We start from the raw sequence: 15,467 nt of genomic DNA, 5'->3' as shown, positions 1-15,467 counted from the left end.
AGAAGAATTTAAAAATAGATACACTGAAGAAAAAAATTCTTTCCTGATGGCAAAATCGGTTTAGCTCAGGAAAAATCAAGACTAATCATTTTACTCAATGTTCTTGTTTCAAGGTATTGATTGTCTTCTAATCATGGTTCACATTCTTAATTAAAAAAAAGATAAAAAAACAAATCAGATGACCATTGCCAAGGGCCTTCAGACAGATAAGAATGATATGCACTGTGAGCACCTGGAGTCAAACTTTTCTGAGAAAGTATATCCTAAAAATGTATCTTTGTTTCACTTTTTCTGAAGTACCTAGTGCTTTTGTTTTAATGTTGTCTGGTTAAATATCTAGACAAGTCTTGTTCTCCTTTTCCAGTATATTTTTACAGAAGAATAAAACACCATGTAAAATAAAATATAGAACAAAACCATATGGATCTTTTAAAAATGAACTATATTTAGGAATATCATATCAATGAAGGTCTTTTGAAATGTTTGTCTATATTTTGTACAAATTAGCAAGGTTTGCTAAATCAAGTGTCTTCTAATCAAACAAATGTGGGGATATCTGCACAGCTGATTCCAATTGTTTTTACATTCCTATACATGCACGTGTAGTACATTTTCTTCCTAGTAATCATATCTGGTAATATAGTAAACCTTGATTAATATATCTGAGGAATGGGATATTTTTCATATCTTAATTCTTAACTGAGGGTTAATCAACAAAAATGCTTTTTTGCATAAAATTATCAAAATTTGCTATTTTCCTGCTCCTTTTAAGTTAGTGAATTCTACAGATAACAATTACTATTTATCAACTTTTAGAAAATAAAAATTCTGGATATTATCATGCCTTCAATTTATCAATTATCATGAAATGTTACACATATAGATACAAAAGGTAGAGAACATGGATCTGAGAGATGTGGATTTAAGCCAGGAAATGCTTTTCCTCGTTTTTTTCTTAAGAAAACTTCCAAGGCTCAACTCCAATAATTTTCCCCTTACAGGTAATAATTTTTTATAATAATTTCCTTGTTTTTCTTAATAATTTCATTTCTCAATTATTCACCTGCCTGTTTTGGACCTCTTTACAACAGGAGTTATACCATAGATTTTCTTTAGTAACTTTGTTTTTTTGCTCAATATTGTGGATATAAAGTATATGATATATGTAACTGTAGTCTATTCATTTTTATTGTTCTTTAATATTTCACTTAAGACTATGCCACTATTATTTCTCCATTTTTCTATTAGTAAATTCTGAGATATTTATAATTTCTGGCAACTGCACATAATGCTGATATGATTATTTTTTATACATGTCTCCTGGTGTAAATGTGTGAATGCTTTTTATTTCATAAAATTATTACTTAGGAGTTTTTAATCTTATACTCTGTAATTTTCTCATTTTTTTCCCAAAATAGAAGTTTTGGGAAATTTTTATTTAATCTAGAGTTACAACTGATTGAGATATAACCACACAATTCTTACTATGTTGAGTCTATTGTTATTTATGCTATCAAAATAATAGTACTAGTAATATTACATACAAATTTTCTCAAAATAGCACTTTAAAATAAGTGGTTTGTGACTTGACGTCATAAATGCAAATTCTCCACATAAGGCTCACATATTATAAATTAAATGTCAAGTACTATTAGTCTTCATCTATGAAATGTTATAAGTTACTATTGTTATTATAGATATACTTGTCCAATAAAAAGTGAATACATAAAAAGTATGCTAGGGAAATCTGTCATTATTTCCCTAGTTAACATCATATCAACAAAGAAATTTAATCCTAATTAACATCTATAGAAATATGGAAATTATTTAATTTTTACTCTAAGTTTGATATGCTTCTAAGACAAGGGAAAAATATGTATTAGTTTAAGAATGTGCTTCTTCCTTGATTATGAAATTCAATGTAATTTAAAGTATATTTACATTTATAGAAATCCTTACAGAATCATATTTTTTTGGTATTCTAATTTAGAGATCTTTTATTTACATAGTCCAAAAATTAGCCTTGAAAATAGGATTTTGAGCCAGAGTTCAGTCTTCAACTAAAATTTACAGATCCCCAGGTAAAATATGTCCCCCGGCTTTGTTTCCAGAAAACATGATGACATACTCCTAATTGGGATTTTAGATTTATTTTGACCAAAATGATTATATAAAGTATAGATCTTTGCTCTAAAATATGATCAATCTGCAAAAGGAATCTGTCTATATAATTCTGTACATATCTTAACAGTCCCTTAACAACAACAACAAAAATTTAACATTTTATTCCACCTCCTTTCTTTTTTCTCAACCATTATGCTAATACACTTAAATTAAGCAAAACTCAATTAGGTTGATATCAGCTATAGCAAGTTAGGTCTGGTTTTTAGGGGTTTTGTTTTTTAACTTTTTCAGTACTGGGGATTGAACCAAGAGTGCTCTCCCTCTGAGCTACATTCCCAGCCATTTCATAAAATTTTATTTTGAGACAGGATCTCTCTAAATTGTAGAGGCTGGCCTCAAACATAATTCTCCTGCCTCAGCTTCCTGAGTTGCTGGGATTACAGACATGCACCACTGCACCAGACTAAGCCAAGTGTCTTTGCCTACTATGTGCTCATAAACTGCTTTATCAATCTTCATGTAACAACTGTTTTAACTAAGTGTAACAAATGTGATAATATATTTAAGTAAATGTAAATCTAAATGTATTATCTAAAGTCAAATATTTTTACTGTCACCCTCCATATGACTGGGATATCTGAATATACTTGAACTTAAGGCTGTCAAGATACAAATACTATACTGCTCTTTTACTCTATCTTCCCCTCCATATGTAATCATGACTTATCAAAGATATATGGTTAGAGCAAGGTTCCCAAAACATGTCAGATAAACAGAAGGAGGAGAAACCTGTTTTGCTGCTTTTTAGATACTACAGTTTTTATAAAGGTCCTACCTATAAATATTGTTTTCCATCTCATACATTGATATTGACCTTCAAAAGTAGTTGCTAAAGAGGAAAAAAGTGCTTTGGCCATCTTGCTCACTTTATAGCACTTCTCTTGTAGCTCTATTCTCACCTTTCTTCCTAGTTCACTTTCAACCAGTGCATCTGAAGGCATTCAGCCTCCACCCTTTCTGTGAAAATGGCTACTCTGTATTTAACTGGGAACTGCAGGAAATGTTGGTATGGATCTTTGATAGTTCAAATAATTTAACAGACTTTAATTTTAAAAGTGCAAGAGTTGATTTACAGAGCCCCCATAATTTTTACATACAATATGAAGTTAATCTGTACTATTGCTAAGTGGTGGAGAACGTATGAAAACTGGCCTAAATTACTGCTGACTGCCTTCCACTGCCTGGTAGATTAGCCCATAGTCATCAATGAGTGTGAGCCATAATACCAGGTTCATCTTTCTCTACTTTCTAAATTAATAAATAAATAAGTCCCGCAGGCAGATAGGAAGAACACTACCTGCAAAGCCGTCGACGAAAACATCAGAAGCTGGCATAACACGTCCATTTTAACGGAAATGGGTTCTTTATTATTTAATCAGGACGGCTTCTGGGCGATTCATGAACCACTTATTGAATCACCGAGTTTAAGAAATCTGAAAAAAAATATTGGGAGTTGGTAAACACCATCTCCTGATTGATAAATTGCACCTAGTGTTTCAAAATGACATGACTTTGTATTCTACTGGCATTTAAAGGCCATAGAATTGTTTTCAGTTGAACATTGTGAATAGTGAAGTTCTACAAATCATAGAAAGCTCATTGTTAAATCCACCATCATCTTTGGCCTATACAATCACTAAATAGAAAAAGGTATGCATTTTGTTGGCTGGGCTGCAGTTACTAAACAATTCATCTTTCAAGATTTCTTTTTCTTGAGAAGAGAACCTAAAATAAAGTGCTATAAATCCTTTTGAGCCAACTATAATTCATAAATGTAATTTCAATCCTTGATCAAAATATCACTGGATTTTTAAAAATATCATGCATAGCTGTAAAAGCAATTACATTCACTGCATTAATAAAAAGGAATAAAGAAACTCAAGAAAGTTACTACTATATCTTTGTGCTCCAGTGAATGGACCTTTTTACAGGCCCTTGTGTTTAAAAATCTTCTATTGGTTGGACAGATTATAATCAGATTTGTTTAGTTTATTATATTAAAGAAGGTGGGGAAAACCAACTTTTCTCCAAGTTGCTACCCATTTTCTTTCACATCTATCTTTTATTGATGGTTTTAACTTTGTGAGCATTCCCATGAGGATGCACAAGAGAAATATTTTAATAAAATACAGGATAAATAAGCCCATTAGAATCCTGTCAACACTCATTGGGTTTATATGTACAAAATGCAAAGAAGCAATGAGGATTTAAGAATGCCTTATAGATTAATTATTTTAATTAATTCAGTGGACCACTTTATAGCATCTGGTAGTAATTCTACATCTCTCACCAAACCAGTGTTGATTTCTTAACTGTATTTTACCAGCAATTTATGGATTCTCTTTGGTAGTATCTTAACATTACAAACTAAATAAGATCTGGAAGGAGATCAAAACTGATTCATGTACGTATATATGTATTTTAATAAGGGAGAAGAATACACAAACTTATTACATGCTTAAGGTATGAAAGTATTAGACTCTGGTCCTTTTATTTAGAATACAGAAATGGTACTACATAATGAGTTGTGTAAAAGCCAATGGGATGGAAACAGTAGGAAGGAAAAAAGAAAATGGTCCCCTTGAAAACAAAAGAAGGGCCACCATAAAAAATACACAGGAATTCTGAGTGTATTACATAGTTTATCTTTCTGATGATAGAGATTAAGATTCTATTATAAAAAATGAGCCAAGTCAAAACAAAAATCCAGATCTGGCTTTATTTCTAGGGAAAGCTGACCTTCAGTAATGTTTAAAATTTAGGTAAATTGTATCATTAGAAAAGTATATAACTAGTGTTTTGTATTTAAAACTACCAAAAAATGTCAAATTCTCTGTGGTCTATCTTTATAGTATTTCAGTTAGTTTGGCCCAAGGAAAGTAAAGTACAGTGTTATAATTTTCTATTACAAGATTAAAAATTGTTGGAGTATAATACAGTTATTCAGAAGAACTGCCTTCTGAAATGAATTTCCAACTTCTTCAATTTTATTATTACCTTAATTAATTGTAAAGAGCCCATTTTTAACTATTCCTCTTTTTCTTTTTTCCTTTTTTGCAGTCCTGGGGCTTGAACTCAAGGCCTCTCTCATGCTAGGCAAGTGCTCTACCATACAGCTATACTTCTATCCTATCTTTTGATTTTTGAGTAAAGCACTGTGTTAGGTAATTTAAAAATCTCATATTTGAGGCCTTATAAAAATATGAAATGTAAGTTTTCAGAATATATAATCTGGCTAGTAGTGGATACAAAGAAAATGTCTAGTGAGTACTTTTAACCTGTACAAACTATCTGAAATTTTACAATGTAATCATGGTAATATAAGCACATTTTAATATAAACAGTATTTTAAAACACATTTCTGTTGTTTCTGCTTTATGTGTGCCTCTTTTTTCACACAATATTTATTATCTCCTCCCCAAGGAAAAAATAGCATTAACCAGATATTGGCAATGGTAGAGCAATAAAGCACTGAAACCTTAATATTATTTAAAATAGTAATATTTATCATCTAATGATTGTTTATTGTTTTACACATATTATAGCATTATACATAATTATATATATAACACCTAATGATATAAGCATTATGATTAAAAAAATTAGGACACTGAATATTAGAAAGTTTAAGTAACATGCCCAAGCTAACACAGGTAGAAAGTAAGACCTAAGTCTATCATTTCCTCAATTTGAATCTGGAAGCCCTGTGCAGGAAGATGTGGAAAACAATCTTTTTTCATAAACATCTCCTTTCTCTTCATATTTAGATAATCAGACTCTGGTAATATACATTGAAAGATCAGAGAAGAAGTTCCCAAAGTGCAGAAGATGGGTTACTGAATAAATCATTTTCTCAAAGTGTTCATTTCCTGGCTTTGTTTGTTTTTTTGTTGTTGTTGTTTGTTACTATTAGATAGTTTGGCATTCCTACATGTTCAGTTTATTCACCAACATAATAAAATATAAAAGCACTCAATTAAAGTTTGGTTTATTCTCTATTAAAGGTATATAAATGTAAATTCTTTCTGAAATTTTTTTCTTGCTTATTGAACAATTCTAATCGCTCATATTATTAATCCCATTTATATCCTTGTTCCCCTTCCTCTAGTTTATTCAGTAAGTTTTGTTTGCACATGAACTGAAAAATTTGCCACAATCTTATATTAAAGCATGTGGGTATCAGCCAGAAATATAACTTGGCCCTACAAAACAGACTCATTATGCAAAATTTGAAACACTACATGTTAGGTTTCTACCAATGACTTACTTTTGGAGCAATTAATCATACTCTCCAGAGATTACTTACTCAAGAAAGCTGGTGATATAGTCTCGACTGCAGGCAGACCAGGAAAAAGGATTGGTATTTGCAGTAATGTGAGCTGCCATAAGTTTTGCTGCTTCATGACCTTTTGTCCCACAAGAATTTCCAATTCCATCATGGTTCATACCAAAACTGTTTTAATTAGGAAGAAACATAGGAAACATGAAAGAAAGAAATATGAACAAAACAAAACAACAATCTCCTATACCCCTTAATTTCCTTATCTGACCACTTATTAGCCTTATCAGTATATGCCATCTATCAAGATAGACCACATCCTCTAAAGAAATGTAGGATTAATGTTAAAGAGACTAAGGAATAATTCAGTGATACAATGATATCTAATTCTCTTTATACTTATTATATTCGCACATTCTCTCATATGATACCATCACTTATTAAACAGAAAAAGGAATATACATAACCTCACTTTATAGAGGATAAAACTCAGATTTAGCAAAGATAAATGACTTATTAAAGTCACACAGTAAGGCCTGAAATTGCTAATAGAACCTGTCTTTTAACATGCTAGTAGTGTTCATCCTACCTCACTATGATGAATCCAAGGGAATTATAAAAAGACAGCTATGATTCATTGAATTCTAGGTTGTAGAGCAAACACAAAAGTCCTTTTCCTTAACACTGATAAAGAAGAATTACATAAACATATAATTTGTCTATGTGAGTTTATTGTGTTTTTAAATCATTTGAAAAACCTCGATATATTTTAGGGTTAGGGTTTTTCTTTGCCCAGGCCTCCATTTTTCAAAGATTTTCTTTGTCATCTTTTCCCTATGTCTTATATCCATGCTTAATGCTATCAGTGTTATCTTGAAACACACTTCAATCATAAAAATAATTTTCTGAGTGGAATATATGCTCACTACCGATGAAAACAGTTTAACTTTTTTTCAAAAAAAGTATTTATTTTTTAGTTGTAGTTGAACACAATACCTTTTATTTTATTTATTTATTTTCATGTGGTGCTGAGGATCGAACCCAGGGCCTCACACATGCTAGGTGAGCATTCTACTGCTGAGCCACAACCCCAGCCCAAACAGTTTAACCCTTTTTTAAAGTAAGTAGTAGATGAGATCATTAGTGAAAGCAAATATTAATAGTTATCATCTTGGCAGTGCAGACACACTGAAGGTGTGTAAGAAAAACTGAAAATATAGCATTGACCTGTGTTTTATACAGGTTACTGTTGTAACTACAGGGGAATTAGTGAAGTAGGAAGAGAATGGAGCTGAGGAGAACAGTTGTAAGATAATTACCAATTGAGAAATGATGTTGGTCTGAACTAGGGCACTAGTTCAGACAAGTGGGATTAGATTTGAGACTTGTTCAGGAACAGAATGGGTTGTACTATGAAAACGTTAATTGATGACACATAATATATTCACAGTGTGGGGCAGGGAGGATGACAACCCAACAATAAGCAAAGACATGTATCAGACTATCTAGTACCCTAAAGTAAAATACCCAATAATCTTTCAAGAACACTAATTAGTATTCTAGTTTAACAGCAACACACTGGAGTCAACCTCCTTCAAAGGTCTTCTAGGAATGTGAAGGTGAAGTTTAAAGTGGATTGAATTAAACTATATTCTTTCAAAACAATTTCTCTCAAAAAACAATATTCTCTCAAAAAAGCACTCACCTACTACAGATTTACATAGTGAGCTCAATAGTGTAAATATGCAAAAAAATTAATATTCCCTATTGCTCTCAAAGGTTGATGTTACTAATACTACTATGATTCTTTTTAAGTGGTGACAGTTTTAAATATACTATTTCTTTTTAGCAGCAGTCTTATACAAACCACGGTGCCATGTTAAGACAGGTGCAAGAAGGCATATAAAGATTTAAGATAATCCATTTAGAGATCCTCAACCTTCTTATTAGCTCTTCTAAAAACAAAAGTGAAGCTGCTACTTTCAAAATCATATTTCATTCACCTTACAAAATAAAAGCATATCTTTTTATCATCCGTAACATTACAATAGTGCATTGTCTTGAATAAAAACCTGAGTGCCAAGAAAAGAAAGCACTGGACACATTTGGTATCAGTTTTAGGAAAAAAGTGTGAATTGTAGTAATTGGCTTTCATTAAACCATATCAATTAGTTTCAAATTCTTTACATTTATCAACTTAGCAGGAGGATATAATCAAATTAATAGTTGACACATTGTTAACACTACTTTTTGATGATGGATTACTATGGTTATATTTTGACAAATAATTTAAAAGGAGTTCAAAGAGTTGAGCAATGTTTTTGTAATAAATTCCTTTTAAATCTGTCCACTCAACTATGTGAATGAGTTTTCTCAGCATTCATATTTATAGAAACAAATATAAGAATTGAATTGATGATAAAATTCTGCTTCATTATGGCAACACAGAGATATATGCAGTAATTTTTAAATATCATCTAAAGATACATCTTCTAATAAATACTTTCATAATTAATCATCAAAGTGTATAGTATATTCTTTCAATCACTAAAAATTATGTATGATGAATAGTCAATGTTGGGAAAAGTATAACGGCAGCTGCACCCCAGAAAAAAAACCCCAACATGGCGCCTAAGGACCTTCTCTTCCTACTTTGCCCTTTTTCCACTGGCGCTAAAAGTTCCTGAGGGTGTGAACTCTCCCACCAGCGCCAATATTTCCTTAGCCCCAATAAGAACTAATTCCGTGGGCTCCGGAACTGATATCTGGAAGAACTTGCCAATAAACAAGTGGCCCGCCATTTATCTAAGCCCTGCCATCTCTCCTTAGATCTATATAAGCACACAGCCTTTTGCAATAAAGTGAAAATCTCCCAGGCGAATTGTCTTGTGTGGAGGCTTCTTTCAGTCAGCCCAGAAGAAAATTTTTATTTTCTTTATGATCACAGGAAAATTTTTAATGTAATTTTAATTTATATGTTTTATTGTAGAAATTCATAGTTCAAAAATTCTTCGAGTATAAAACATCTATTAAATATACTATGCTACATTAGAATATCCACTAAAACAAAATTCTAGAAAGGAATAGGCATATTGCATTAAAAGGGGGGGGAGTGTGGTTTTTTTTTTTTTAATGGGGTCTCATAATAATTCCCAGTGGCCTCAAACTCCTGGGCTCAAGCAATTCTTCTACCTCAACTAGTTAGAACTGCAAGAGTGTGCCACTGTGCCCAGCTAATTTGACTATAGAAGAACCTGCTTGTGTACTTTTTAAATGCATAATGGTAGTTACTAATTACTATGGCATTTAGATTAAACTGGATATATTTTTTAATTTTTAAATTTATTTTAGTTGGATAACAAGTTATTTCTGAGGTTCAGAACTGCATACTATAAATAACTTGTAAACCCTCTATGCAATGCTCTTAATCCTTTAAACTAGGTCTTTAAAATAAAAAAAGCACTCATCCATCTCTTGACAGTATTTCTACATGCCATAAAGCCTTTCCTATTTAATTAAACTGAATATATTTAAAAGGACTATACTAATTTTATTTTCAAATATCAAAAGTTGAAATACTTTAGAAGTTCTCACTTTGCAATAATTTAAATATAGAAGAAAAAATTTTAGACATCCACCAAAGCTACACATTATGGCACATGGTCTTTTAAAAATTCCTTCATGATATATATGCAAAATGATTTTAAAACTAATGAATTCAAGTAACCAAAGCCCCAAATCCTTAGTTCTAGTTCTATTAATGGTCTTTATAGTTTATGTGTCAGTTGCAGATAGTTGTCTTAGGGATTTATGTTTCAGCTGTATAAGAGATTATATATTTTGTAGTCTGTATATCAAACATAAGAAATTCTGGAAAAGATTTGCCAGTGTTGAACAGTTCACTTATCATCACACAAGGTGAATGGAAGTTTATAATTGCCATTTGTGAGATCATCTCAACACACACACATACACACACACACAGTAATTGAAAAAAATTCATTTTCATTTATTTTAAAAAGTTCCCTCCTGAGAAAATTCTATAACTGAAGAGTTTGGTAAAAGAAATAAAACTCATTAGTGATTGGAGACAATAAGAGAAAATGTCACTTGAAAACTATCACATTGGCAAAAATTAGCATGTTATCTAAGATTAAGTGTTGGTACTGGTGTAGAGAAACAGGGATCTTGGTGCATAACCACTGTATTGGGAACAGAGAAGCTCTTCTGGAGAGCAAGCCAGCAGTACTTAGTCAAATAGGCAGAAGCATTAAGATTCAGCAATCTAATTTTTTGATACATATCTCAGAAATATTCTCAAAAGGAATATTTTGAGAATGTTTATGACAGAATTATTTATGACCACAAGGGGTTGTAAATAACTTATGTCTGTCCCTAGTGAATGGGTAAGTAAACTTTAGCAGATGTATATTACAGAATACTCAGCTAAAGTTAGAAACAACAAACAAGATAGATCTTACACATAAATACGGGTGGATGTGAAAAAATTAAGAAAAGAACAAGGTCTTAAGAACTATACTATATAGTTAAACAAAAATTACATACATGCTTTTGAATAACAAGGGCTGAGAAATTATTCCAGATTGAAGACTAAAGAGATACAACTAAATACAATGTGTTATGGTTTGGATATGAAGTGTTCCCTAAAGTTCCTGTGAATGAATTAATGTTCAGAGGTGATATTATGAGATTTCTAACCCAATTAGCCCATCCTAGTTTGAATGGACTAAGTAGTAATTGTATGCAGATGTGGCATGATTGAAGAGGTAAGTCCCTGAGGGCATATCCTAAAAGGATGTACCTTCTCTGTAACCCCTTCCCCATTCCTCCTCCATCCTGATTCTACCATGAGCTGAGCAACTTTACTCTGCTGGGCCCTTCCACTATGATGTGCTGCCTCACCTTAGGCTCAGAGCAGTGAGGTTAGCCATCTAGCAACTGAGACCTCTGAAATTGTGAGCCCCAAATAAACTTATTATTGTTGGGTATTTTGGTCACAATGACCCAAAATCTGACTAAGCACAGTGAAAACTGGATTAGGGAGAAAAAAATGCTATCAAGAATGCAGATGGGACAATTGATGAACTTTGATATAAATTACATATTAGGTAACAGTGGTATATCAATGACAAATTTTCTAATTTGATAATTGTACCGTAATATAAGAGAATATTCTTCTCCTTAAGATACACATGTTGAAATATTTAGGGATAAGAAACAGTAAGTTGTACAACTTACTCTCAAAGAGTTCAGAAAAAGTACATGTGTTCATTTACAGAAAAAGAAAGCAAAAGCAAATGTTGCAACAAATTAACAATTTTTTAATGGGGTGAAGGATACATGGGAAATCTTTCTTTAATCACAACTTTTCTGTAAGTTTGAAATAATTTCAAATTTAAACAGTTCAAAAGTAAACACATATACATAAAACAACCCATAATATTTTACGATTCTAATATATATATCAAATTCTTTAGAGAGGAGGGGAGAAATGTGGATGTGGAGATACACACACACACACACACACACACACACACACACACACACGGTTATTAAACAAGTAGGGTCCTTGCTGAGACTGAGACAATGTTCCTATGGCATGACCTAAGGACGGATGGATGGATGGATGGATGGATAGACAAAACTAGCTCAAACTCTCAGCTTTTGAGTTTCAAAAAATTCTAATTAAAAAAGAGCAGAAGAAAAATAAGAATAAAAGAGAGTTTGGCAAACTGAGGACAACCCCAGTGGGTGAAGAGTGGTGATGGGAACATCTTTATGGTTGGTTTTATGTGGTGAATAAAATATTTCTCATTATATAAAGCTAATGATTTACATAAAGCTAGTGATTCTCATTTGTGGAAGATTTCAGGAACACACACGTGAGCGTGCACACACACACACACACACACACACACACACGAAAGATTGGAAGAGACAGTATTTTTTGGGTGATTCTCCATATCTTCCTAGGTGTGTCAAGAGCACACGACCCTAATCACTTGCTCTTTTCTCAGGCCACATTTCAAGGTAACTTTGAGAAATGAGCTAACATGTCCCCTTTGACAAAGAACAGGTCAACTTACTATTTGCTAGAGAAATGGCAGATTTCTCAAGCTCAATGTTTCTAAGTTGTGATGCAAATTCTCTGCATGTATATCATTTATATGGGTCATATTGTGTTGCCTTTGTAGAATAAGGGGCCAATGAGAACCAGTGTAATATGCTGATGGCTGTTTCTTGCTGTGCTGTGAGAAATAAAAATTCTTTGGCTCTGACAGGAATATCATATCTTTTGCCTCACTCCATGCAATATTAATAGGCAACTCATCAGATTATAAGTGGAGTGAAATCAAATCTCAAATCCAGTCTCTCTTCTCTCTCTCTCTCTCTCTCTCTCACACACACACACACACACACACACACACACACACACGCATGCACTCACATGCACCCACACACACAAAAAAACACATGGGGGGGGGGAGGAAGAGAGAAAAAATTTGTAGTTGATTAAGGTAACTAATCAATCATCATGGAAAGCTAAGTTCCTGAAAGCAAAGTTCCCCAAATTAATCTTAATTTTTTATAAAATGAAGCTCAAATTATCAACAATATTTACTAAAACAAAGTAGGCTTTTTGTTTTGCTTCCTTCCCAGGCAATAAATTGTATGTAGAAAACTTTTGACAAAATCTCTGGGTGGGTTCAAGCAGATTTAAGTAAAAGACCAGAAAATCCTTCTCATATCTTGGTATTTCTCTTCATATCTCAGAAATTCAAGGGATATTTTATTATTTCTAAATTTTTGAATAAAAACTTTCCCCACTTTTCCTCTAACATATCACCCCCCCAAATCCATAAGATTTATAAGAAAAAGAAGCACAAACTCTATTTTTAATGAGAAGTTAGAAAACTTCTAAAACTATAAGCAGCAATAGCCAAATGAATATTGTTATGGTCTGGATGTGAGGTGCTCCCCAAAAGCTCACATGTGAGATACTGCAAGAAGGTTCAGAGGAGAAATGATTGAGTTGTGAGAGTCTTAACCCAACCAGTGAATTAATCCCCTGATAGAGACTGAGTGGTAACTGAAGTGGTAGGGTGTGACTAGAGGAGGTGGTAATTGGGAGCATGGCTTTGGGGTATATATTTGTATCTGGCAAGTGACGATCTCTCTTTCTTTCTTTCTCCCCCCCCCCTTCCTGATCATCATGTGAGCTGCTTCCTTCTGCCACACTTTTCAACTGTGATAACTGTGATGTTCTGCCTCCCTGGAACCCTGAGGAATGGAGCCAGCCTTCTGTGAATTGAAACCTCTGAAACCATGAGCTCTTAAATAAACTTTTCCTCCTGTACAATTGTGCTGGTTAGATCTTCTAGTTGCACCAGTGAAAAAGATTACTAAAACATATATGGAAAGCTGGCCAAGTACAACAGTCTTATGAAATATTTTATATCCTACACATACTTAAGAGAGAATAAAACATCTATATTTTAAATATTATACAGTAAACATGTATGCAATTTCTGTCAAATTTTAAAAATAAAATATTTCAGGGCTGGAGCTGGAGCTCAGTGGTAGAGTGCTTGCCTAGCATGCATGAGGCACTGGGTTCTATCCTCAGCACCACATAAAAAAAAACAAATAAAATAAAGGTATTCTGTCTATCTACAACTACAAAAAAAATTTTAAAAAAACATTACAAAATGATAAATCATAGTCTCTCATGTTGACCTTTGCAATCATATTCCTTTTCTTTTCCTGAGATTCAATACTCTTACTTTTATGCTTATCAACTAGAATTTGAAATTTATAGAAGTTGAATCAAACTGTAGACATTCTTTTATACTTTTTTCTTTCATTGAACAATTTGTTACTAAGCTGTCCAGCTACATATCATTCACTTTCACTGTCAGATAGAATTCCATTGTAAATATACTATTTATTTATCCATTTTTTTAAATGAGGATTTGGAATGACTCCCAGTATGGAGCTACTATAAACAATTCTGCCAACTACTTTTTTTGTTTTTTTTTTTTGGTACCAGGGGTTGGACCCCAAGGTTTTCAACCACTGAGCCACATGCTCAGACCTTTTTTTTTTTTTTTTTTTTTTTAAAGAGAGAGTGAGAGAGAGGGGGACAGAGGGAGAGAGAGAGAATTTTAATATTTATTTATTTTTTCTTAGTTCTCGGCGGACACAACATCTTTGTTTGTATGTGGTGCTGAGGATCGAACCCGGGCCACACGCACGCCAGGCGAGCGCGCTACCGCTTGAGCCACATCCCCAGCCCCCAGACCTTTTTTTATACTTTTTAAAATTTTGAGACAAGGTCTTGCTAAGTTACTTGGGGCCTTGCTAAATTGCTGAGGCTGACTTTGAACCCACGATCCTCCTGCATCATCTTCCTGAGCTACTAGGATTACAGGCAAGTGCCACTGCACCCAGATTATTATATCTCCTGGTAGTACATGTAAGATATCTCCAGAACAACTTCTTAGTTTGGTCCAGGGACCCTTTACACTTTTAAAAATATTGAAGACTCCAGAAATCTTTTGTTTATGAGGTTTTAGCTAGTTATTCTATCATATTAAACATTAGCACATACTTTAAAATACTTAATTAATTTAAAATAATAATCCCAATGTTATATAAATTATCATTTAAATTAAAAATATCTAGCTTTTTCAAAGTAAAAATAATCCAGAAAGACAAGTAGCATTATTTTATTATATTTTTGCTAATCTCTTTAGTATTTGATTCCAAGACATCTAGATACTCATGCCTGCTTCTTTATTCAATATCTATTGTATTTTGTTCTGGATGAAGTATATGATGAAAATCTGGTCTCATAGTTATTTTTAGTTGGAAAAGGAGAAGTATTTTCATAACATTTTCAGATAACTGTAGATTTTTTGATACTATAATAATACTTGGCAACTAATACTTTTTAAAGGTTACTTGCAATCAATCAAAAATC

At 32.6% G+C, this 15,467-nt stretch overlaps 1 protein-coding gene across 1 annotated transcript in view; it reads right to left on the bottom strand.

The window, feature by feature from the left end:
• The window catches only part of ADAMTS6 (ADAM metallopeptidase with thrombospondin type 1 motif 6), a 286,548-nt gene that overhangs the window by 136,355 nt on the left and 134,726 nt on the right, over positions 1–15,467 (bottom strand). The window contains exon 11 of the mRNA XM_081281992.1: positions 6,491–6,637. Coding sequence (XP_081138118.1) covers positions 6,491–6,637 — 147 coding nt within the window. The remainder of the gene's footprint in view (positions 1–6,490; positions 6,638–15,467) is intronic.

This window comes from Spermophilus citellus (genome assembly GCF_964194105.1).
Source record: "Spermophilus citellus genome assembly, chromosome: 1".
NCBI lineage: Eukaryota > Metazoa > Chordata > Mammalia > Rodentia > Sciuridae > Spermophilus > Spermophilus citellus.
The sequence above is the reverse complement of the archived record's forward strand: the minus strand, read 5'-3'. Positions and strand labels throughout refer to the sequence as shown.